The sequence below is a fragment of the Patagioenas fasciata genome, chromosome 15, assembly GCF_037038585.1.
Source record: "Patagioenas fasciata isolate bPatFas1 chromosome 15, bPatFas1.hap1, whole genome shotgun sequence".
NCBI lineage: Eukaryota > Metazoa > Chordata > Aves > Columbiformes > Columbidae > Patagioenas > Patagioenas fasciata.
Window position 1 is genome coordinate 12,172,774 of NC_092534.1, and position 22,990 is coordinate 12,195,763.

Sequence of the window (22,990 nt, forward strand, 5' to 3'; positions counted from 1 at the left end):
TTTAAGCGACAGCGTAAATAATGCGCAGCTACGTTTGGTGCATTGAGTTGCGTTGTTCACACACCAACACTTTTGTTGTTTATGTAGTTAATTCATGCCATGTAAAGCAAGAGCAAAAAAATACAGACTTTTACAAAGGAAAGAAAAACGTGATTTAAGTGCCCTTGGAACTGGATCCAGGAACAAAACTGATCAGTGATGCTACAGATTCCATTATCAATGGTCCTATGGACTTTACTGGATTTGTGCCAAAACGGGGCAGTCTTTATCTTCAAAAGATAATGAATAAAATCACATTAAGTCTTATTCATCACCAACATTAATGTGCAATCAGAAGCTTTGAATTTTTAATCATAAAGAGAAATCATAATGAAAAAAGTCCATCAAGTCAGTTTTACACATTGCTGGATTGGGCAAAATTCCCCCCAGTGAATATGAGTTGAGCTGAGATCAAAGCACAGCCTTGTAACCACACAATGAAACTGTCACCCTCAATACCAGAGTCTTTGCAGAAGACAAACTATAACTTATTTCATGCAAATCTGCATTTTTTTTTTCGAGCACAGCATAAATATTGAAATGATTATTCAGGAAGAGCCAGAACTCTGCAGTTCTGTTTTGACAGGTGAAGTCCAACCTCCACTATGTTTTCCAGTAACAATATTCTGATGCCAAAACCAAATTATTCCAACTTCATCCTACCTCCAATTACTTTCAAATATTTCTGTGTGATACAATCATGCTCTGAAGCCATTAAAAAATGAAAAGGACACTAAATGGCAAAGTAACGGGGACAACTTCTGAAACCTCAGCAACGTGGTTGAAGCTATTTAAGATGCTGATATTCCCATCTACATGTCTACATAAATTGAAGCAGATAGTCCTTGTGGGTCACTTGTTCCTTCCCAAGAGTCCCCCAGGCACTTTACTAATTTTCAAATGGCAACTACAGATTTTGGTCCATAACACATCCCGTCACTCAGCCCAAACCGGCAGGAAAACACCTCTTAAAGGCTTTAATTCCTCCCAGCTCCAGGCTGAGACACCTGATTGCACAAGAGATTTTTCAAACCCCTGGTTTGATGCTGTCACACGAGCAAGACTACGCTGAATTTGCTTTAAAATATTTGAAACAGCAGCCATGCAGTCTTTTTCTTAATTTGCACAAGGTCCTTCAAATCAAAATGTAACGGTTTTTTTCAAAACTATTATTATACATCAAACAGCTATTAAAAAATAAAAATCCCCATTTTCCCTCCATACACCCCGTGGTTCTAGAACAGATCCCCCAGCCGCCAAAATTAGTGCGTCTGAGAGAAGAAGTTATAAAAGCAGCTGCACCAGAAAGCGATGGCTATCACCAAGAGTGAAAGGTTAATTGTTACTAAAGCCAGCCCCGAACAGCAGTTACGGGTCTAACTGGCACTAAAACGGTAGCAGATCGCCTTCGCTTCTGCCTGCACAAGAATCCCACTGTTATCTGCGTTTTCATATGTTAATCGCTGTGTTTTTCTCTATAGGATGCGCGCTGGACAGCTGAGCAGGGAGGCGAACACCTCTGTATCTCCAAATAGCCTTTACATCCCTATGTATGTATTTCCCTTTGCTGAGCAGCTTCATCTTTCCCCAAGCGGGAAGCAGCAGCAATATTTTAAATTTTATTTTCAAACCAAACTCCTCGGGGGGCATTTGCGTGCGCGGAGGGGAAGGGGCACAAAAGGATTGCGCCATACATATTGTTGCACGTTAAACACGCGACCGGAGCGCACGGGGACGCGTGTATGAGCGCACGTGTGTCCGACCCGAAGCCGGAGCCCCCCGGTACGCGCCGGCCTCCGAGGATCACGAGTTCAGCCTGCACCTGTGCTGCTTGTTCCGAAGCGACAAGTTTGAACCCTGGCACCGGCGGCTCCCGGCTGCGCGGCCAAGAGCATAATCTGCTGTGCCCCGTGCCAGGGAGGGGGGAGCGCGGTAACCAGCGCTGCCAGCTGTTGGGAGAAACCTCTTAAATTACCCGCTGCTGACAAGGGGGGTGGCAGCGGGTGCAGCTAAAGCCGGCACCAAACAGGGTTTAACTGCAAGTGCAGCCAAGGACAAACTCCGGTCACAGCGTCGTCGCACCAGTCTCCGTCTAAACCCCCTCGGCTCGTGGCTAAATCCTGCCCAGCACCCGTTGATGGCAATGGGTAAATTTGATAGTGCGGTGTTGGGTTAACAGTTGGACTCGATCATCTTAAAGGTCTTTTCCAACCAAAATGATTCAATGAAGTGCTGTGCTTTGCTACTGACCTTCAGATCGCAGCAAGTTCCTGCTAAAAAACAAGTTTAAGATGGGGATATGCACAGAGAGCCCCTGATTTATTAACAACCCGCTTCCTGATGGGCTGAGGCTCCACAGCTGGTTATGTGGTCATGCAGATCAATTTTCCATCCCAGCACACATCACTCAAACGGCCACAGCGCTGCCCTCGGCACCAGCGGCTCCTTCTCCAACTCCATCCATCTCCCTCTCACCCCAAGCAGCTCCTCGCCTTGGACCTGTCCTGCTCCCAACCACACGCCAAAGCTGTCACCGCTGTCCCCTTTCCTGTTTAGCACCCATCTCATCCTGACCATAACTCGTTAGTCCCCTTACAAACTTCATCACATGCAAACAATTTAGCCTTGACGCTTGATCCTGTCCCATAAGCAATGCAAGTGCTTGTGATGGTTGGACTATCCGAGACGCATGTCATGTTCTCTACTAACAGTTACAGCTAAATGATGAAGATTTTCAAGGACGTGAACACGTTGAACATCACAACTGTATCCACAGCACAGTGTAAAAAGGGGGAGCTCTGCTTTGTATCACATTCGCTTTATGGTAAGTTGATACTCGAAAGCAAGATTAGAAGATCCATCAACATAAACCTCATGTTTCTAACTGCTGACTTACAAACAGTTGTTCATGTCTCCCCCTTAAAAGCCTCAGACTCCAAATCCCTTGCAATTTTAGACAGGTTCAAGGTTGTAACCATGTGCCTGCTGAACACGGATGGAGTTTGAGCATTGCCACCTTCTAACAGCTCTTCCAAGGCTCACAAAGCCGAAACACACTGTGACACCTACAAAGAGTCAAGCAAGTCACCCCACCTTGGAAGAGAAGGACTTCAGAACAAGCAGTTCTTAGCTGACCCGTGCTGCTAAATCATAACAGTATTTTTCTCCCTGTCCTCCTCCTCCTCTCGTTGCTATCCAGTGGGCAGCACTGATGAGATGTATTTGCTGCTGTGATGGTGCCCAAGGAGCCCAACACAACCACATCCTCCATCACCAACAAATATACCAGGAACCACATATCAAACCCTCCTCCACGCTGCACAAATTCCCACCCTGTGTATTTTTTTAGGATAGCTCTAGCACAGCAGAAGCACAGATGTGGGCAGACCTAGAGAGGATATTAAATAATCCCCGATTTTGGGTGCAAGAGGGGCGGGCACACACTGGACATTGTGGGCTTTGGGAGCATCCACGGAGCATCACAAAAACCCACACACGAGTAGCAATATGGGAACTAAAGCACTGCTAATGGAGTAAAGATCCATACCCTGTAGTGATGCCGGTTTGTCACATCCAATGACATTTCCCAATCCTAGCATTTTTGGAGTAAAACCCATTTTATAAATGGCAGCAAACCCCAGGATATTCAGAGGCATCAGGGCTATCTCCATCCTCAACACCAACCCATCCTCACGTCCGGGTTGAGTCTCGGGGTTCACCCCCGGGCCCGGCGCACACTGATACTGCTGGGAACGAAAGGGTCACGTTGTTGACCCACCTGCTCCTGTTTTCTTCAGTTGGATCTAGTCAAATTTCAGCAGCTGCAGAGCAGCACAAAGCGCCCCATTGTTATCTCCCGCGCAGCCGGAGAGGGAGCCACTTTTTTTTAGGTGGTGGGGGGGGCGGGAAGGAAAAAAAAAGGAATAAAACAAACTGCCAATGTCGCTGCACTTGCCCCACACGCGTTCCCAACGTTTGTTACATGCTCCGAACTTGATGCGAAAAAATCCATAGTTTGGCATTTTCTAGAGGTCTCTGCCGGGGCAGTTGGGGAGAGAAGTGGAGGGGGAAGACAGGGAAGGGCAGGAAACAAAAACAAACCCCCCAAATTAGCTTTCCACTTTTCCTCGTAGGGTTTTCAGATGTTTCTCTTCTTCAAAATTATATAAAACCTCCAGGAGTCTAAACTTTCAGCTCAGAAATCTAGCTCAACATCAAGAGATCTCTAGAGTCAAAAACCATTTGCGGCTTGAAAGAGGGATCGGAAGCGCCGGCACCAGGCGCTCTCACCAAGCCCGTCACTCAGACATCTGATGTGCCATAGAAAACGTTACCCATGCTTAACATATAAAAAAACCCAGTCAATTTGGTATGAAAAGTCTCCAGAAAAGTCCAAAGAAACTCCATTATGGCTCCCTATAGAGAGTAGTATTTCTAAGGGAATATAGATTATATAGCATTACGTAATTAAGATTTACAATTTTCATCTTTATTATTTACCATCAAACACCTGGCGAAAAGAACAGCCCAGTTATCACAGCTTGTCCCTGGCTGCACCCACATCCCCAACCAGCCCCATGTCCCCAAACCAGTTTTCTGCTCACATGGAACACAGGGAGAAAGCAATGAGGCACAGAAGGGCAGAAATCCTTCAGAACTAAATATGAAATAGTCGGGTCCTAAGATAAGTTTCTTATCCTCAATTAATCTATTTTTTTAAAACCAAAATAATCTGGTCAAAATCAAACCCTACACCTAACTATGGTAGAAATAGCTCAGGTAATTTATTTTTATTAATTCCCCTTCCTAAAATACGGGATAATGCGAATTGTCTCACTCTATATCTACATAGCTACACATAAAATGTATAGAGAGCACGCTTGCATGCACAGGCAAATGCTTCTATAGTGTACACACGTTTTCTAGCAGAGGAGCTGGGTCCAGCCGCTGCAGCTGTCTGCACATGAATATTGAGTGTCAGATGTCCCGGCAGCCAAAACCAGGGAGATACTCAATCCAGACCGACTTACACTGGAATACGATTAACTGCTCGCCAGCCTTTCCTCCCTACCTCCCTGAAATCCAGTATAAATCCAGCTACAGCGTTAAAACACCTGTTGTAGCGTGGGTTACGCTGATGACTACAGGATATTCTGACCACAGACTTTAGTTTGCAAATACTCACTGCAACTACCACGTGCGGTTCGAGCGATGCAAACGAGCGGTGAGCAATATGCTGAGGAATTAATTGGGTGTTTATCCGCCCTGCACCAGGATGCTCTTTGCTTCTGCACCCACCGCTCATCCCCATCACCATCCTCCCCCTTCTCCCGCCATCCGCACTCATCTCCCATTTGCAGAAACACAGATTGAATTAGAAAATGCATAGAACTGTAGTGACGCATCAACGCTTCTTTTATGATAAGTACATATCGCCTTAAGGGAGGACAGTCAGGTCAAACCGAGCCCTATTGTCCAACTATGAATTATAGATCTCAAAAAAACCCCCCAAAACAACACACTCACGGGAAATAAATGTTTTTGCTCTTTCCTTACTTCTTTTTAACAAAATACTCTGTAAATCGTTACAACCTGTATTATTCATAGCAACAGCTTCCTCAAAGAAAAGAAAAGCTCTCAACTATCCTAAAAATAAGCTGCATCATTTTGAAGCGTCTTCCTAACGTGTCCACCAATAAATTAAAATACTGCACCTGCAGCCAACTGCAAATAATTTTATCTCCAGTGTGAAATATTGGCCACAATAACACCCATGGCAAAATTATCACCAGTTTCCGCTGGATTTGGTTTTCACACAGGAGTTTCACCTGTTGCAATGTGCCAGGGGAGCAGCTGGGGGAGCAGCCCTGGCACAGGGGACGAGCATCGTGGCGCTGGAGGTGCCACCGAAACCCCAAGCAAGCAGGATCCAGCCACTGCTGAGCCATTCCAGGCTGGAGAACACGAGCTGGATGCAAGCAGCTCAGACTGCAGAAGGAAACCCTTGGAAAGCAGAGGATGTTCAGTGAATCGCTGTAACTCACTCTGCAAAACTTCGCACCAAAGCCAGAAGCTCCAGGCGCTCCGCGAGGCATCACCACCAGCTGTCCTTCCCCTGCTACATTGCCCCTTTTTGCCTCTTCTCCAGCCATTTTTTCCTTCTCCAGAAGGACAACAAACCTACCAAGGGGTCAGACTCGCTCCCCTCACTCTCTAGCTCTCCAAAACCTCAGTGAAAAGCAGAGGCACAAAGAGCACATCCAAGAAATGTTCGAGTTTGCATCAAGCTTAAAAAGTTTCCCAGGGCTCCCGATGGACAAAATTACTGTTGGTTCCAAATTGAAAGACCAGGTCTCTCCACAACACAGCCTGTAAACACGAAATCCCTGTTAGTAACGTCAGAGAGCAGTTCTGAATCTCCTCCACTGCCAGGCAGAGCACGCATGCCAGGCTTAACTTCGAAATAACTTCAATCTTCTATCAGGGGGGGAAATTTAAGCCCAGGCGTTAGCATCACACGCATCTCAAGAGCACAGCAAAGCTCGCTTTTCCACTGATACAAAGCAGAAAGTTTCAACTTCAAGACTTAAAAATGCTGCAGAGCAGCAAAAATGCTTCATTTTGAAGGCACCCTCCCAAAAAGCCCAGAACTCTAAGTGTAATAGATGCTGACCTCAGGAGCACATCCAAACTAGGACAGAGAAAGGAGGAGATTCTTAAAAAAGGAAGACATCGGTCCAGCACAGCTCTGAGGAAAAGACAATGAGGAAAGACTACGATTTATTGCTTCTCAGCACGGTGATGCCTTTCACTCTGGGACCCCAGAACAAAGAGATGTGTCTCACAAGCTGCCTGCCCCACGGCATCTCAAGTCTTTTTAGAGCCATAAAAGCCAAAGCTTGGAGGGTTTAAGGACAAAGTCCCCTTTGGCATCTCGTCTGGGCAAGAGCAGATCCCCCCACTCCTCCACTCCCACCCCCGGGACACGCGGATGCCCCAAAACTCAACAAGCTTCCTACAAACTCCGTTTTCCCCAAATGCCACCGCTATCAAACATCCTGAACGTCCCATCTGCCAAAAAGATAAGAAACCGGTGATGCTTCACATTTCTGCAGCCAACAGAATAGTTCTTGATGTTGTTGGAAGATTTGGGAAAACGTTATCAATAACTTTTGTTCTTAAAGTATAAACCACACAGAAAAAAGAAAAAATTTAGCATAAAAACTTTTAAAAGCTTCCAAGTGCTCTCCAGGGTAGTCATTAGAAACTACTTAGGTAACAGGAGGGTGATAACAGTGAGTTAATGCAGTGTTAAATTAGCCCTCCTTCCATGCAGAACTTTAAGTGACAGAGGAATCAGTTGGGAGGATTTTTATTTTATTTTTTAAATAATGAAGTTAATGGATTTCCTGTTTTTAGCTCTGTGGGCGGCTGTCATTTTGATCCGTATATACTGTATTTAATTACTCTGTCTTAAAGTAAGGCAAATAATTTCATCTGTGTTCGTACGAACGCATGGGCACCAGCATCCCTCTGGCATGGCCATCAAGGCAAGGAGAAGATGCAAGTGAGGGGTGTGTTGTCTCTGGAGATGGGGAACCACAGCAGCTACTGCTTGTTCACGGGACATCTCAACGCCTCAAACCATCCCTCAAAACCCTCCCGTGGCCAACAGCCACCAGACCTGTGCCACAACTCTTGGTGAGCTGAAGGGAACGAGTGTCAGGAGTGGATCACTGCCAAGAGAAGGTGGTGGATTCCCAGGGTTCCCCATTGGCCTCCTCCAGGCACAGCTTGGTTGGTGCTGGGCCCCAGGACAACCCTATGGGGTCTAACATCTCCTCTGGATTCACCTCCTGCAGCCGGAGATTCACCCCATTTTCCCCATAACAGATTATTAGGATTAGGGTCAATGATGGCCACCAATAAATGTTGACAAAGATCAGCAGGATTTCGGCTGGACATGAAGACGGGGGGAGAAAAAAAAGCTGGGCATCCTGCAACAGTCCACAAACCACATGCCACACAGAGGACTTCATAAACGAAATGGGAAGTGATGGACGGGACCGACTGTGAATCAAGATGTTGAAGAACAGACACAGAACAAAAGGAGAGGCCAAGGACAAGTGATGCCACCATGGGCCGGCAACACGATCCATTGAGTGCTGGTGCTACATGTTGAATTAGGGAGCAGCAGCATGTTCTGCAAGGGCTGAGAGTTCCCACTCAACAAATTCTCAGTGCAAATTCACGTTGATCAGACGAAAAGAATACATGACGGTACAGCCAAGTGCACAGAGTCAGGAGCTTTTGGCTAAAAAGAAAATATGCAAAACCAGAACATACCCAAAGGACAAGAAAGGCAAAGACTGAACCCTCACCTCCCAAATCAGCAAAATTGATGTTTTCCTCCCAGCACTGATCAGGAGCTGATATGGGCCTGATTGGGTCAGAAGAATAAATCTACTCCAACTTAAGGTCACGCTGGGATCAGCACGTGGGAACTCTGACAGCACCCTGGGGCTAACACTTCTGGAAAGGTCATCTTGCAATTTGGCCTTGCTACAAGTGGACTCTTTCAGAAATGGAACAGCAGCCTCCAAGCATCTGTGAGAATCAGCATGTTATTCCCATCTGCAAGGCATTCTGAACCTTGGGAGGACCTGCAACCAAGGACACAAGGGTCCTCTGACTGATAGAAAGATACCAACAAGGGCTTTGGAAGGTGTAGCTGAGTTTGAAATAATAAAAAATCCTTTCAGTGCTCATCTCTTCCAGGTCAGATTCCTCCTTACTATGCTTACTCTCCACCAAGAAAGCCCACAGATGATGTAGAAAACCAGCAATTTCCACCTTCTCAAGCAACCTGCTGAACACATTTTATCTGTTCTTTCTGGACAGGACCCCTGCGATACCGTGCCATGTGCCTGCAGAGCTAAATTGCGAAAAACAGGTGTCTGTTGGGTGTTAAATCCATCTCCAGGCTACTTTGGCAGCTTAAGAAACCATTAGCAGCTGTTAACATGGTTAACATGGCAACACTGAGCCTCACAGCTCAACCAGTTTGCTTTCTTCACCGTTTCAAAACTACCATTCCCCACTTGCACACTCAAAGCAAGAACAAATTAAAACCAATACCATGAAGGCACCTGGCGAGCTATTTTGCTAGCACACAGAAGCAATTCTCAAAATAAAAAGCATATTACACAAATTTATCCTGCTGTATCATGTGAGATTCCCATCACGTTTTAGCCTCATGCAAGCACATGTTTTAGCTTCAATGTTTGCAGGAGATGATAAATACTCACCAAGGGATGACTCCACTGGGCTTCCCCATCAGTTTGAAGTACACTTCATTTAAAATGTCCTCTGCCTCCCTAATTTTTTCATAACATAGGGCCTTTAGAGTATAGCTTGTATATGCAATAGGGGGGAAAAAAGGTTGCATAGCTCATTAACCTCTAAACAGATACACCCACCCAAAGCCCCAACAGCCACAGGTCACAAGAGTGACAACAAAGGTGTAACCTCAACCTGGTGAGAAGACCATGAGCAGGTTACGGCCAATTTTTCAGTTGAATGTGAAAGGTTGTCCTGATGCAGGAAAGGAAATATAGGTCTTGGTGGTGAAACGGAGTCGCAGAAAGCACAACCTTCCATGTTCGCAGGGACATTGCTTCCCAATGGGCTGTTCTTACCAGTGTAGAGACACCAGCCATGGTCGTGGTCCCACCACTCAGCATGACAAACACTCATCTACACACAACCCAGCATCAGATGCCTGCGGAACACACACATCAACCACCCAGGAGGCACCATCAGCCCCACGATGTGGAGCAGGAGCTGGTGTTTGGACAGCCCAGATACCATCAACCACATTCGTCCAAGGAAACCACAACAGTGCTCGAGATGACAGCCACCGGGATGGAGATGAATGACCACAGGGCCCACGTCCTTCAGCGGTGACAAACTCCAGAAACTACTTTAACCCACACATGGAGCTTTCGGTTACACCCCTGCACCATCTTTTACACTCAAAACCTTAAAAAAAAAAAAGCCAAACCAACCAGCCAAAAAAAGTAGGATACTATTTATACAAGACAGCATGAGAAAACCACTACAGTACAGCACCTACAATACTAATTTTCTAATCATAAAAGGGGATTTGCTCTGTCTGGAGTGAAGGTTATTTTTTAGGATTACAGTGAGATAAGAAAATGGCTATTGCTGTGTCTGTTAGGACATCCCCTCTGTCTGAAGTAACTAACTCTAATGAAGCTTCGGTGATGTAAATGTGCTGTAATTCAGGAATGGTTTAATCCAGGCACCTTTTAACGTGATGAGCTCAGAAGTGGCCAAAATGACTAACGGGACCTCAACACCCACAGCTTTAACCTCCAGGAACAAAGGAAGAAAGAGGGAGCAGGAGGAAGGAAGGCCGAGCGTGGATCTCAGGAAATCAAAGAGCTGCTTTCAAAACTCATCTGATTTTAAAGAGATCTGATGGATACGTAGGAGGAAGCCGCAGTTTTTTGGCAATTACGGGACAAATGCCAAAAAGTCAACGGCGTTGGGAAGTTGTTCTTTCCCTGCACAGTACAAAGAGATGAGCAAACACACAAACAGGCAGAAATGCTGATGGTCAGAGACATGAACTGTACACCAAGGCTTCCAAGTTGCAAAATCTCCCTGTTGATACAAACAAAGAGATGGTTTAGATCAACTATCATTTAATTCAGTGTTTGAACAACTAAACTAACAGATGATACATTGAAAACTACAAACAATAAAAGAAATCAAAGATACTTCAACAGAATTATTTTTAGCAACAGCAAATGGATCTGTAAGGGACCGTTCCGATGATCTGCAGGAAACATTAAACCTCCAACGTGACCGACCTTCCCTGGCGAATCTCCTGCCGCGTACAAAGGACAATTTACCAAAGCAGCAGAAACAAAACCCACCCGTTGGAGAAGCTGGTGTTCTTCCCATCATTACTCATCTGGAAAAAAAGCCAAAAGTGTCCTCTGGACACCTTTAAAGCCAACCCGTTAATGGATTTCAGAGACAGGGAGGGGAGGAGGACGCAGCCGGCACAGGACACAAAACACACCCGGCCACCTTGAACCAAAATCCACCATTTCCAGCTAAACAAAGCTAGTTAAAATGCTGCAGGCCTCATGTCAAGATTTCAGATGATGACCTCTCCACCTCATCCCCCAGAAACAGGCACAATTATTAAGCAGCATGTTAAAATCATCACATTTTATATACATATTTTTTCTGCCACAAGGCAGCCCCAAACATTGCCCTAATTTTGCCTTTTCCCTCTACCACAGAAATTTGTCGTCATGATCAAAATACCCATCAGTCTTCACCAGGATACACCGAGAGGAGAGAGAAAAATAATTGCAGGAGTCTTAAGATCTCAGGTCATTTCTTTAAGCTCTTTTCTCAGCCTGTCCTAATATTTTACTCGCTCTCTGCTCATCCAGAGCAGCTTCCTCCGTGTCAAACCTCAGCAGAAAGAAGCTCAGCTTACAACCCACAAAATAACAAGAGTAAAGACCTCATTATAATATGCATCTAAAATATAAATTTCTACTTTAGCTGATAAAAAAAGGTAAAATAAATCAGGTTTCTGTTGAGGAACAGCCAGATGTGGCGCTCACTAAGCGTTGCTCTTATTAATGTGCCATTCGCTATGTTTCCTCTCCACATGTGTAGATATTACTTGTTAAACTTCAAAATCTCAGATGCTGGCAAGAGAACCGGAGACAGACACCCGTACAGATCTGAACCAGCAGCTGGGACAATTACCGTGGATTCCATTTTTAGGAATAAGCAAGTTCCAGAGTGGTAAGAAAACAAAAAGATAAAGCAACACAAAGCAGGGTTATTTATTTTGACAGCTGCGGGTTTAGCTGGTTTAACTCTTTGTGATGGTTCTAGAAGAAACCCTGAAATCCGCTTTGTACAAAGAAGGAATCCTCAGGAACAGCGGTCAGAGAGGTGACATGGCCCAATGGTGGGTTTTGGGGTTGGGGACACAGTAAAGGGTTCTGGTGGTCACAGGGGTGGCTGGGGGGATTTGGGATGCCCCGATGAGCCACCCCTGGTGATGTGGGGTCACTGTCACCTCCCCAAGCACGAACAGGCAGATGTGACCCCAAAACCTGCTGTCTGACTCCAAACCCTCCTGGTTTTGTGAGGGTGGGTGTCAGTGGTGGTGACAGTGGCCACAGGGTATTTGGCCACCTCCCGTTGCCAAAATTCCAACAGGTGTCAGCACCCGGCGAGCAAAGCACCCGCAGCAACAACCCGGCTTTGCTTTATTGGTTTAAGATAAATACGAACACGCTTCTCCTCAGCGGAAATTAGATCTAGCAACACCGAGCATTTAGCATTAACGTACTCCAAATATTTAACTCCCATTCGCCTGAAGGGCACGATAAATTACCATTTCTCGGCCTTTTGATTTCCTGTGCCTGAAAACGGGTCTTACCCTGATGAGCCTCGTGTGCTCCAACACAAAGATGCAACCACAAAGGAAAACAACGAGGGAAGGAGAGGAGGAAAACTTCCAAAACGACCTCAGCATTTCTTACCACAGAAGTAACAATGACACGTCCAATGCTGAGTTTGCTTCTGCATGAGCACGAATTCCTTAGTAACTTTTTTTTTTATTTCTTGAAAGCATTGAAACTAGAGGAAATCAGATCACTTTATATGTGTTTTCATAAGCACTTTCTATTTTGGAGGACTTGTGTCTTCGCTCTGATATCCATCAGTAGAAGTTCCACAGATAACCTAGGACTTCCAGGACTTAAGAACTACCAGATCGAGTATGTTGTTAACGACACAGCCACAGTTAACTGGCATTAACTGCACATCTTCTATGAGAATGATCACTGCTAATATTGCCTGAAGAAAAACAAGGTTCTCAATTCCTGGAAGTTATGAGCCACCCTATTTTTTTGGAAAACACTACACATTCGTTTTATGGTTGAGAATGCCAGCTGGGATAAATTACTCTTATTTGCCTAATCTTCCCCAACACTTGGAAAAGAATGTATATTTTTCTTTTCGGGCTATTTTGCAATACTGTTGCCTACTATTGAACAGTCAATATGCATGCTAACAAAATATAAAAATAAAAATATTTCTCCAAAGAATATCTTTGTGAAAGGAAACTCCCTGAAGATCCATGCTCGGCTCTCAAGGAGACAGAATTCAACCTCAAACATGGCAAAAATGCCAGTTTAGATATTAATTTTATACTCTTAAAAAACTATTCTTTAGCCTTTTGGCAAAGGTGGAGCCCTGAGTCTGAACACAGAGTCATTGCTCACGTATAAACATGAGCAGCACATGGTTGGCATCTATTAGGGTTTATAATTACCACAGTAAATTAAACAGCATTGCAGTGTTGTTCCTTAACCCCTCCTGAACCACTGCACACAAACCACCGTGTTCTTTGTGTTTCCTTTTTCCACGCTTTGCTGTTAAATCCAGCAAAATTATTCAGGTAAGAAACAATTTATAAACAGTAATAGAGCAGAGCACAATGATTAGAAGGATAACAACAGTCTGTGTAAACACGATTGTTTCTTCACCCAGACACTCTGCAAAGGCAACACAGAGGGCAGAGGAGGGTGATGACAAACCTGAGCCCTAAAACCACTCAGTTTGGTGCCTAAAAACAATCGTGGGCAAACGCTTCACTTTCCAATGTTGCTGCCACAGAACCGGCTGCTCCGCCGACCCATCCTCACCATCCCCTCCAACGCGGTTTCCAAGCCCAAATTCACCCGGGACAGGAGCAAATGTTCTTGAAGAGACCTGAGCTGTCACGCTCAACTGTCAAGAGAATTGTTTGATGGGAGAAATACCAAGGGAGCGATCAAGAAAATCTTCAAAAGGAAATTAAAACAGATATATACGCTCCAAAAAAATTACAATATCCACTTCTAACCCATGTTAGCTGAAATCTATATTTACCCAAGGCAAAGTAACTACATAATTGCGCTCTGCAGAATTGACTATGCGAGACTAAACATGTGTCGGGAAGTCTCTGGTCTTCCACAATCTGCTTCAGGCTGTGCCGGTGCCTCAGTTTACCTCCTCTCCTGTGTCATAGAATCGTTTGGGTTGAAGGGACCTTCCCAGCTCCCCCAGCGCCACCCCTGCCATGAGCAGGGACATCTTCACCAGCTCAGGTTGCTCAGAGCCCCGTGCAGCCTGGCCTGGGATGTCTCCAGGGATGGTTCATCCACCACCTCTCTGGGAACCTGGGCCAGGCTCTCACCAACCTCAGGGGCAACAATTCCTTCCTCACATCCTTTGGGTCCAGTGGCTTTCACTATAATTCCAATGCCACCACACCTGGCACCAAAGCAACACAGACCTGCTCTCGTGGCGCTGGCACATCAGCAGGTTCAGAACTGTGGGGATCTCCATTTCTTGTTTTCTCCCCCATCCATCAAACCAATTTCCCTTGACAGGGAATCAAGTCCACTCGTTATTTCTGTCTCTGGGTTTGCACCCCCCCAGCTGCAGGGTCTGGAGAACGCCTGCTGCACCCACAGGGCCAGAGAACGGGATGGAGCAATCCTGAGGCTTCTGACACTGCAATGTTACAAAGCAACAGCTAATATTTTAAGCCTCACAATGCTATTTTTATTCCTGTCTACATCCTGTAGTCAGTAACAAAAAACAGCAATGAGGACAACCCTAAATCCAGTCCCATCTTCCCTCTCCTCTAGCCAGGAGATCATTCAAAAAACACAATAACAACAAAACCAAACAAACAAGAAACCCCATCACCGCACTCACAGGATGCAATCTTTCATTTTAAATTGTCCAACTAGTCAACTGGCACAGCTCTTTTTTTTCCTAGAAATTCACACTTAAAAGCAACAGCCCTTTCCCTACTCCATAGAGTTCCCCACAACCATTTACTACTTATCGCTTCTGCTATACAACTGTTTGCAAATTAACTCCTGGAGATGTTCAGAGCAGGAATTTTGCACTGTATGTGACCACGGATTTTGAGTACAGATTCCATAGGATGCAGAGCAGCCGGGTCACAGCCCAGCGGTGCTGAGCAAAGGGTTTGCACGGCCGGTTCATCTCCTGCTGCTCGTGCAACCTCTGTTCACAATCCTGATCCAGGTCACCCCAACAAAATCACTCTCCCGCCCCCCCCACAGATCCTGCACCTTGTTTTTCTGTTGGGCATCCCGGCAAACATCTACCTACAGCAACTCCAGAACGATCCCCCTGCGCCCAGCTGCAAAAGCCTTCCTGGTAAAAGAGGGGAGAAGAAAAGCAGCACATTTTCCCACAAATATCCCCCGAGTTCTGCTGAGAAGCTGCCAGTTGGAAGGATTCGGCAGTTAAATGATAACACAGCAGCGTGCAGAGAGCTTCTCCTTCGCCCCTCGCAGCCAGACACGGTCCCGCTGCCGGCAACCTGGGTGGTGGGTTTCCCAAGCGTGTGACATCAAAATTCACTTGCGAGGATATTCTGTAGCATATAATTAGAATTTTTGCTTCTAATTTGAAGAAGCAGCTTTTTACATTTTCACATAAACCGCTGAAATCAACCACATTAAAAAAAATCACACGGGATAGTGACAACTGATATTAAACAGCTATTCACATATGTCCCAGTACCACAAGCCTCGTACACCCGCTCGGCTCTCCCCGCTGTAAGAAATCCAAATGACTTCAGTGCATAAAATGAACCATATGAATTAATCACTGGTTTTTCTGTCCTCACTCTACAGCGTTATTAATTCAGGCTGAAAACGCGTGTGCCCCAGAACAAAGAGCGATCCAGCAAGGGAGCGTGTGGTTCGTTAAGCATTCAAACTAAAGCCAACCTGGAAATGCAAAATAGCAGGAACCGCTTGGGGAATTTCCATATAAATGGTTATCAATACCCCAAAGCAGGGGAAAATATCCTGCAACTGCTTTAATGCTGAAATTGCAAGTGAATGGAAACAGCTCTAAAAGAGTCGCTCAAAGAATGCCTTATTTTTAGCGATAAAAACAAGCATCCAGTCTTTGATGCGAACTTTCAATCATTAATGGGAAACTTGTCAGTAAAGCTGGGGGCTGAAATTCCCAAAAACTGGGAACATGTGTGAAAGGACCCGAACAGCAGCACCGCCTCCCCCGGTGATTTATCACCCACCGGAGCCCACGATGTGCTCAACCAGCACAGCCCTGGGTGAAAGGGAGAGAAAATGTGTCATCTAAAAATCACTCGAAATGTGGTAAAGAAACCCAAAGCAATTCTAGAGCATCCGCGTTATTTGTTAAAATAATTACCCTATAAAGCAGCCAATTTTTAAATATTGCTGTGCGCAGTAAAGTTTTCTACCAAAAAAATGACTCTTCTCTCTAATATACGTAATATTGCTCAGTTGGGGGACAGGGCTGCACAACTGACCACTTTGTTTCACGACAACTCACATAGGGAAAGAAGCTGCTGGCAGCCTGGGATTTAGAAGTGAAATAAAACATGTGAGAAAGATATTCATGTACAGGATAATTTTCCAAAGAGAAAGCGCTGACCCTTGAAGAGTGGCATGTGTCAGGAGTTTTTTTAATGTAATCTTACTTCAAACTCACCGAGGAGAAGTTCAAAACGCTGTTGGGAACCGTAAGATAGAGTTAAAAGGTATTCAATAAAAATGTACACCGATTTCTTCTAGACGTAAATCCAAAAGGTAAGATTGTGCAACATCAGTACTTCATATTTAATAATAACAAACAGATGGGAAAATATTATAATAAATTATTCTAACTGTCTAAGCTGCGTTCCAGAAAGTCTTGGCCAAATTTCCCTGCTTAACTATCTATATACTCTTTTCACTGCGCAGATTGCAAAGCTCTCGATGTTCCTGCAGACTGAAATCCAGGCATCGAGCTACTTTCTTTTAAAAATACATAAATATGCGGATGAAGTCACCGTCTGAGCTACACTGCGGGCTGACAGCACCGCGAAACCAGGGCGAGGATCCGACCCGACCAGCTGCGCCGCTCCACGACGCACAAGGAGCCGCCACACCGACCGCAAGACCCACGAGAAACCCCCAAGGACGTGGATTTATCTTTGCTCCGAGCTCTGGTTCGCTCCTGTATCTGGGGGTAAGTTTTAACGCCCATAATGACATTGCAGATGGAACCTCCCTGGCTCTGCAGCAAGGACACGGGCAAGACAGCGCTGAAATCCCTCCAACTCCCTTCCCAAGGGCTCCGCAACCACCACAGCTGGAAATCCTGGAGCCTTTTAGGACAAAGATCTTGGTGCTGTGCCTGAGACACACAGGAGGGTGGAAATGGCCATGGGGCGATGCTGCTCCACACCGGCCCCTGCCCAGGCCATGCTCCTGTGGCTGCTCCCACCTCCACCACCGACATTTGGGACAATTCCCCGGCTGGTCCCAGGTGGGTTAACCTCCTGCTGAAGCCTCGGGATGAGGCGACACACATTTCCAAATAAACATCAATTCCTGGAGCTGGACTTTCTGAAGTTTGAATTTAAAGCGTGTCACCTAAAGCATCGAATCCCGACTTTAAAGTGTTCTCCTCTTCCTTTCCCTGGTCATTAGCTGCCAGGAACATCTGTTTTAAAAGCTGAATAAGCCAAAAGAGGTATTATTAAGTAAGCCATGTAAATGAGAACGTAATACGTTTATCAGTTGAATACAGAGGACCCTCTGGGTAATTTTTCCGTGTGTCCAAGGGAAGCGGAGCAGCCTGGCATGCCAGCTCTGTGCTGTGCTTCCCTGCAGGAGATCCAACTGCACTGACACCATTCCAGATTTACACCTGGAATCTGGCCCTTCTGCTTACCAAACTGCCTTGGGGACAAAAAAAAAAAAATATATATATATATATATAAATATATATATTTATACATATACATCCTGGCAGCGTTTGCCCCGTGACAACTGGCGACAGCAGCAGCCCACGCCGCGCGCTGGTGACAGCCCCTGTGCAGCTGCGGGGCCGAGCAGAGACGTCACACGGGGGAACCGAGCGCTGCCACGTGCGCCAGCTCTGTTCCAAAAGAACAGCATTACCTCAGCAATCCCAAACAAGCGACAAGAACGATTTCCCCATCGGCTCCTACCCCTCATCCTTCACCTTTCCCATTGCTCCTTTCCCCAGGAGGAGCCTTCCTGACGTCTCCTCCCTCCCCTGCACCCAGATTGCTTGTGGCTTATTTATTACACAGCTTGTTTATCCCCCCCCCCCTCCCAATCACCCTATTTTGGGGCATCATCCTTGCTCTCTCACCCCTCCCACACAGAAGTACCACCCTTTTTGGAGAATTTCAGGCTGACTTTTCCCCTGGGTACCACGGCTCAGCTCCCGGGCAGATCTCCACTGCCCGCAAATGCAGCCACCCTGTGCCAGCCCCAACCCCTCCTTTGCAGAGAAGCAAAGAAAATAAAGTCCATATCTGCAGAAAATAAAGTCCATATCTTGGGTGGTGACAGCCAAGCAGGCTGGAGCTGCAGGACTTATTCCTGAATTTACCATTTCCCAGCCATCCCTGGAAGCCGTCCCTGTGTGGGGATGCAGCCAGCCCCGAGCTGAGCAATTCTTATGCAGAGCTAAACCTCAGCCTAAGCCTCGGGATTCCTGTCCATCCTGCTCACACAAGTGAAGGGCTCCATCCCACAGGTCCTCCAGCCGAGCTCCAGTTTAGTTGCTGAATTGGACATGACCCAGAACAGGTTGGACACAAAGCAAAACACAAAAATACCCTGTATCTCCACCCCGATAAAAGTTCAGAATAGATGGCAAATCAAGAAGTAACCTCATAAACCTCCACACCTCAGCTACCTGCTCCACCCAAACCTGGGCTGTTTAGTTCAGTTTTAACGGTGGTTTCATCACCTAATAGCCTGAAAGCATAGCACAGATATCAAAACCCTGCTGCTACAATAAAGCACTGTTATTTTAGGCACTGTGCCTTAATCAAGTAGCAGCCTCTTGCTTTACATGAAGGTCCGAAAGCACCTTGGGGAAAGCCCCATCCACATGTGATGTCGAGGGAAAAGGACGTGGAAGATGCAGTTAATACAGCCCAAGCTTGTCCATCTCCCCACGCCACACACGGACCCTTGGGGACCGACCACCTTCCACTGAGCGAGGAGAGGAGCCGTGTTTGTTCTTTCTGATGATAAATCACAGCATCACACAACCTTCCTCTCCCTCCTGGCCAGCGCCCTCTCTGGCTCTGCTATTTGCGTTTTCTCCTGTCATTCAAGGCTCTTCCTAGAGTAACTATGACCTGGATGGATAATTTTGGCACACGTACAGGCACCTCCCCACACAAAAGAATATTAAAACACAAGAGAGTTGCAATAAAAGCACCAACTGCTCTGAATCAAGACACGATAGCCAAGGTACAGGAGAGATTTCAGCGCTGGAAACTGCAGGGTGGAATTTACTTTGAAATCCTGACACTTATCTCTTTTGACTAACATAAAATATGTACCTTGGCTCCCGCTCACTTCCTATATGGGACTGGGAAGAGGATGGCTTAACGCTGCGGTTTCGCCCAGTTTAGAAACGGAAAAGAAACCCATGAGAAAATTATTTCGCCAGACTAAAAATAAATAAATGAATCAAATTTTTTAAGAGTTTAAGGGCACATGGTGGACGCAATGAGGAGGCGGTCAGAAGTATTTGGCTAGGTAGCGTTCTCCTTAAACCAAAAATGATAATATAAAACTGGAATACCCAAGCACTAGTATGGTATTTGGGAGAACACGGCCCCCGCTCAGCTGTGTGTGCTGAAGCGCACGCAGACGCAGCAGCTTCGACTTCTGTGCAAAGTTCAGATGATGCTCGAGAAAGCAGCCAAAGCCCATGAAGTTTACAAAGACACAGGTTTGAAATGAGGATAAGTCATTAAACATTTTTTTCACACAATTCAGTCAGCTTGCTCACATTTATATCAGGCAACGGCAAGGAAATGCGGTGTTTCTGGTTGTTACTAAGCCTACAGATTTGATCTCGATTCTGCTCTGAGGTGCTGCACAGTTCCCTTGTTTTGCACGCACAAACGCACTAATGTAAACACACTTTTTGCTCTAAGTGCAACTGTTTTCCAAATTTCTCCATACTAAATCCCTCTGAACCGTAACACACTCTTCTCTAATTTAAAGATGGCAAGACAAAAAGATTTGCGACAATTTCAAAAATGTTGACTTCATTTTCCCTATCCAGAAATCTGTCCAAACCGGTGCGCTCCCACGAATAATCTCCATTTCGAGGAAACAACATTTTTGGACACAGGAACGTTGAGAAGAAATCCATAGACTGCTCCATTCATGTGGTCACTCACTTTTGCAGCAATTCCTGCGAAGGCAATGAGGGGCGTCAGCCCGGTCCCTGCCCGGGGAGATTAAGGCGTCCGGCACTTAGAGGAAGATCAAACTTGACCTCTGGCTCTCGCTCCATTACCCAACGCTGGGGCTTCAACCACTCTTTATACATGAACACAGAAAATGCAATAAACTTCAAAATACGGACTCATGAAGAAGCTCACAGGCTTCAAAAAGGGACTCTGCCAGCAGAAATACATTAACCTCTTTAGCCCTCAGCAGCTATATAGCAAATACCCTTAAAAAGATGACTTAAAAGAAGGAAAAAAATTCCTACACATCACTCCTCCCAACAAGAAAAAGGAGACAAAAAGAATAGATAAGAGCACACTAGGACAGATGTACTAGAACCGGCCCTTTGTTTTATTGGTCATGTCACTGGATTTTAATGCATGGCCAAAAAATGCATAATGGCTTTAAATCCATGGCTACAAAAAGTCAGGACCAAATGCAAACGGGCAGGAATGCCAAGGTGTTCGTCCTCCTCCCCAAGTGCCATCTCCATCGTGACGCTGTCACTGCTCCCTCCACACCTGCAGCTCAGCTGGTGGGATTTTGCACAGAGACATTCGGGGATGGTGCAGTTCTGCTGATGATTCTCCGGACTAATTGCTTTTTACATACTATGACTTATTAACAAAGAAAACAAGATCTAGACCCTCTAACCTGACCCAAAGTGCAGGGCATTGCTGTTCATCAAACACTCCTGATGAAAAGCATCCAAAAGCCGATGGACTTCCACTCAAACTTCCACATTCTGGATCAAATCCAGAATAAAGGAAGGATGAAGAATAACCCAGCGGAGCTGGGTTCCTTAGGAGGAGCGCATATTCTCACTGACCTTCCTCAGAGCTCCACACACAACTTCATTTTGCTGCCCAGTCCCAAGACCTCAAGCATTAAATTTGTATTATAATTCTACCATACACCTCAGGAACAGCCAACATGACCCAACATCCCTAAGAACGATGCTCCAAAACTTTACATTCAGAGCTGTAATCATCCTCTATAAATAACTGCCATAAAACTTTCATGCGATGCATATCAGGTCATTTGAATGGTTAACCAGACTGATAAATCAAATGCATGTTAGAAATGACAGTGCGGTTAATGAAAAATAAAAACAGCAGCAGTCCCTTGGATGTCCTTTGGTTTATTATTATTATTAAGGGGTTATTCTGCACATCAAAGTTTATTTAACTTCAGAAAAATAGAAAAATAAAAGTAAAATTTGCCCTCCCATGCCAGACTTGCCCTTTTGATGGAAACGTGCCTCGAAACAATCCTGCCCGTCTCTCATCCTCCTCCCATCAAACGCCTGGCGGTACCGCAATGAATTTAAGCAGCGCCGTGCTGAGCAGTCCCAGGCTGCTGAAGCCAGCGCTGCCGTGGAGCTGATCCACTGTTTTCACTGGATTCTCCCCAACTTGTCTTTCTCACTAAAAATCAGAAACAACTTCACTGCCTGTCTCCCACTTTCGAGGCGTTTTATGCTTTTATTCCCTAGAGCTGCCTGCTTTCTACAGGGTAAAACCAAGTAGATGGGCTGTGCTGATTCTTGGCATTTATGACAAGCGGCAAATATTCTGGGGACAACATGGGTGTTGTTATTCCTGTTCAGCAGCAACAAGCTCACAGAATCACGCTCGGGATCCGTCACCCGCGGTGACACAGGTGAGCACCACGGCCAGGAGGGACCGCTCAGGAGTGGGAAAACCAGCAGTAACCCATAAATGAGGTGAGGACACAAAACGTCCTCTGCAATTGCTTAAATACTTAAAAAAATCCTATTTCAAACAGTTGTCCGAGTTCCGTTTTTAAAACTAGAGCAAAAGGAAAGAATAATTGCATAGTGTAGTATTTACAGAGCGATTTTGCGGCTGTTGTACAAGGCTGGCCTTGCTGAAAGACTTTGCTCCACTTTTGCAGGGGGAGAATTCCTGCTTTTGTGCAATTAAATAGGAAAAACCGAAAGAGGGAGAAGCAACAAGTCCCAGCAGTCGGTACAACTGTGGGTAACGCACAATGTGAGCAGGGTCGGAGTGCTCAGACCTGCCTGCTTCCCAATTTCTTTTAATTTCTTTTTAAAGAAGTGAGCTGGCGCTTTTATTAACCCCCGTTTTGTTTTCACTATTGCACAGGAAGCCACAAGTGAGAACACTGCACAAACAAGATTTACAGAAAGGCTTAAGAGAAATCCAGCTTAAGCTCAGGACAGCAGATAACAGAGATACTAAGGCCAGGAGAGCAAGTGCTGGTCTTATAGTGAACTCAGTGCCGGTACCAAACCGTTCAGGTGTATCTGTGAATAGGTGCACTCCTACCTACTTATAGCAATTAAAGTTAATCAAACTACATTGTCTTTCTCCAAGCGCAAAGACGGCCAGATTTAAAATAAATACCCACATATATAAATTTTCTCTTGTTAAGAGTCTTGTCAAAAGCATAAAAATGTAAGCAGACATTAATACCATTACAGTAAGCACATTAAAACCTTTCCTATAAACGAGGGAAAGCACCCAAAAGGGGAAAAC

At 45.6% G+C, this 22,990-nt stretch overlaps 1 protein-coding gene across 10 annotated transcripts in view; it reads right to left on the bottom strand.

Annotated features, from left to right (window-relative positions):
- Positions 1-22,990, bottom strand: part of LMF1 (lipase maturation factor 1) — a 179,789-nt gene that overhangs the window by 125,186 nt on the left and 31,613 nt on the right. Inside the window, exon 1 of one of the 10 annotated variants that reach the window (XM_071815284.1) lies at positions 15,261-15,403. The exons of 8 other annotated variants lie outside the window; for them this stretch is intronic. In XM_071815284.1, coding sequence (XP_071671385.1) covers positions 15,261-15,378 — 118 coding nt within the window. In that variant the 5' untranslated portion in view covers positions 15,379-15,403. Of the gene's footprint in view, positions 1-4,956; positions 5,034-15,260; positions 15,404-22,990 lie in introns of those variants that run through there. One more of the 10 variants, XM_065850445.2, reaches the window with a different exon arrangement.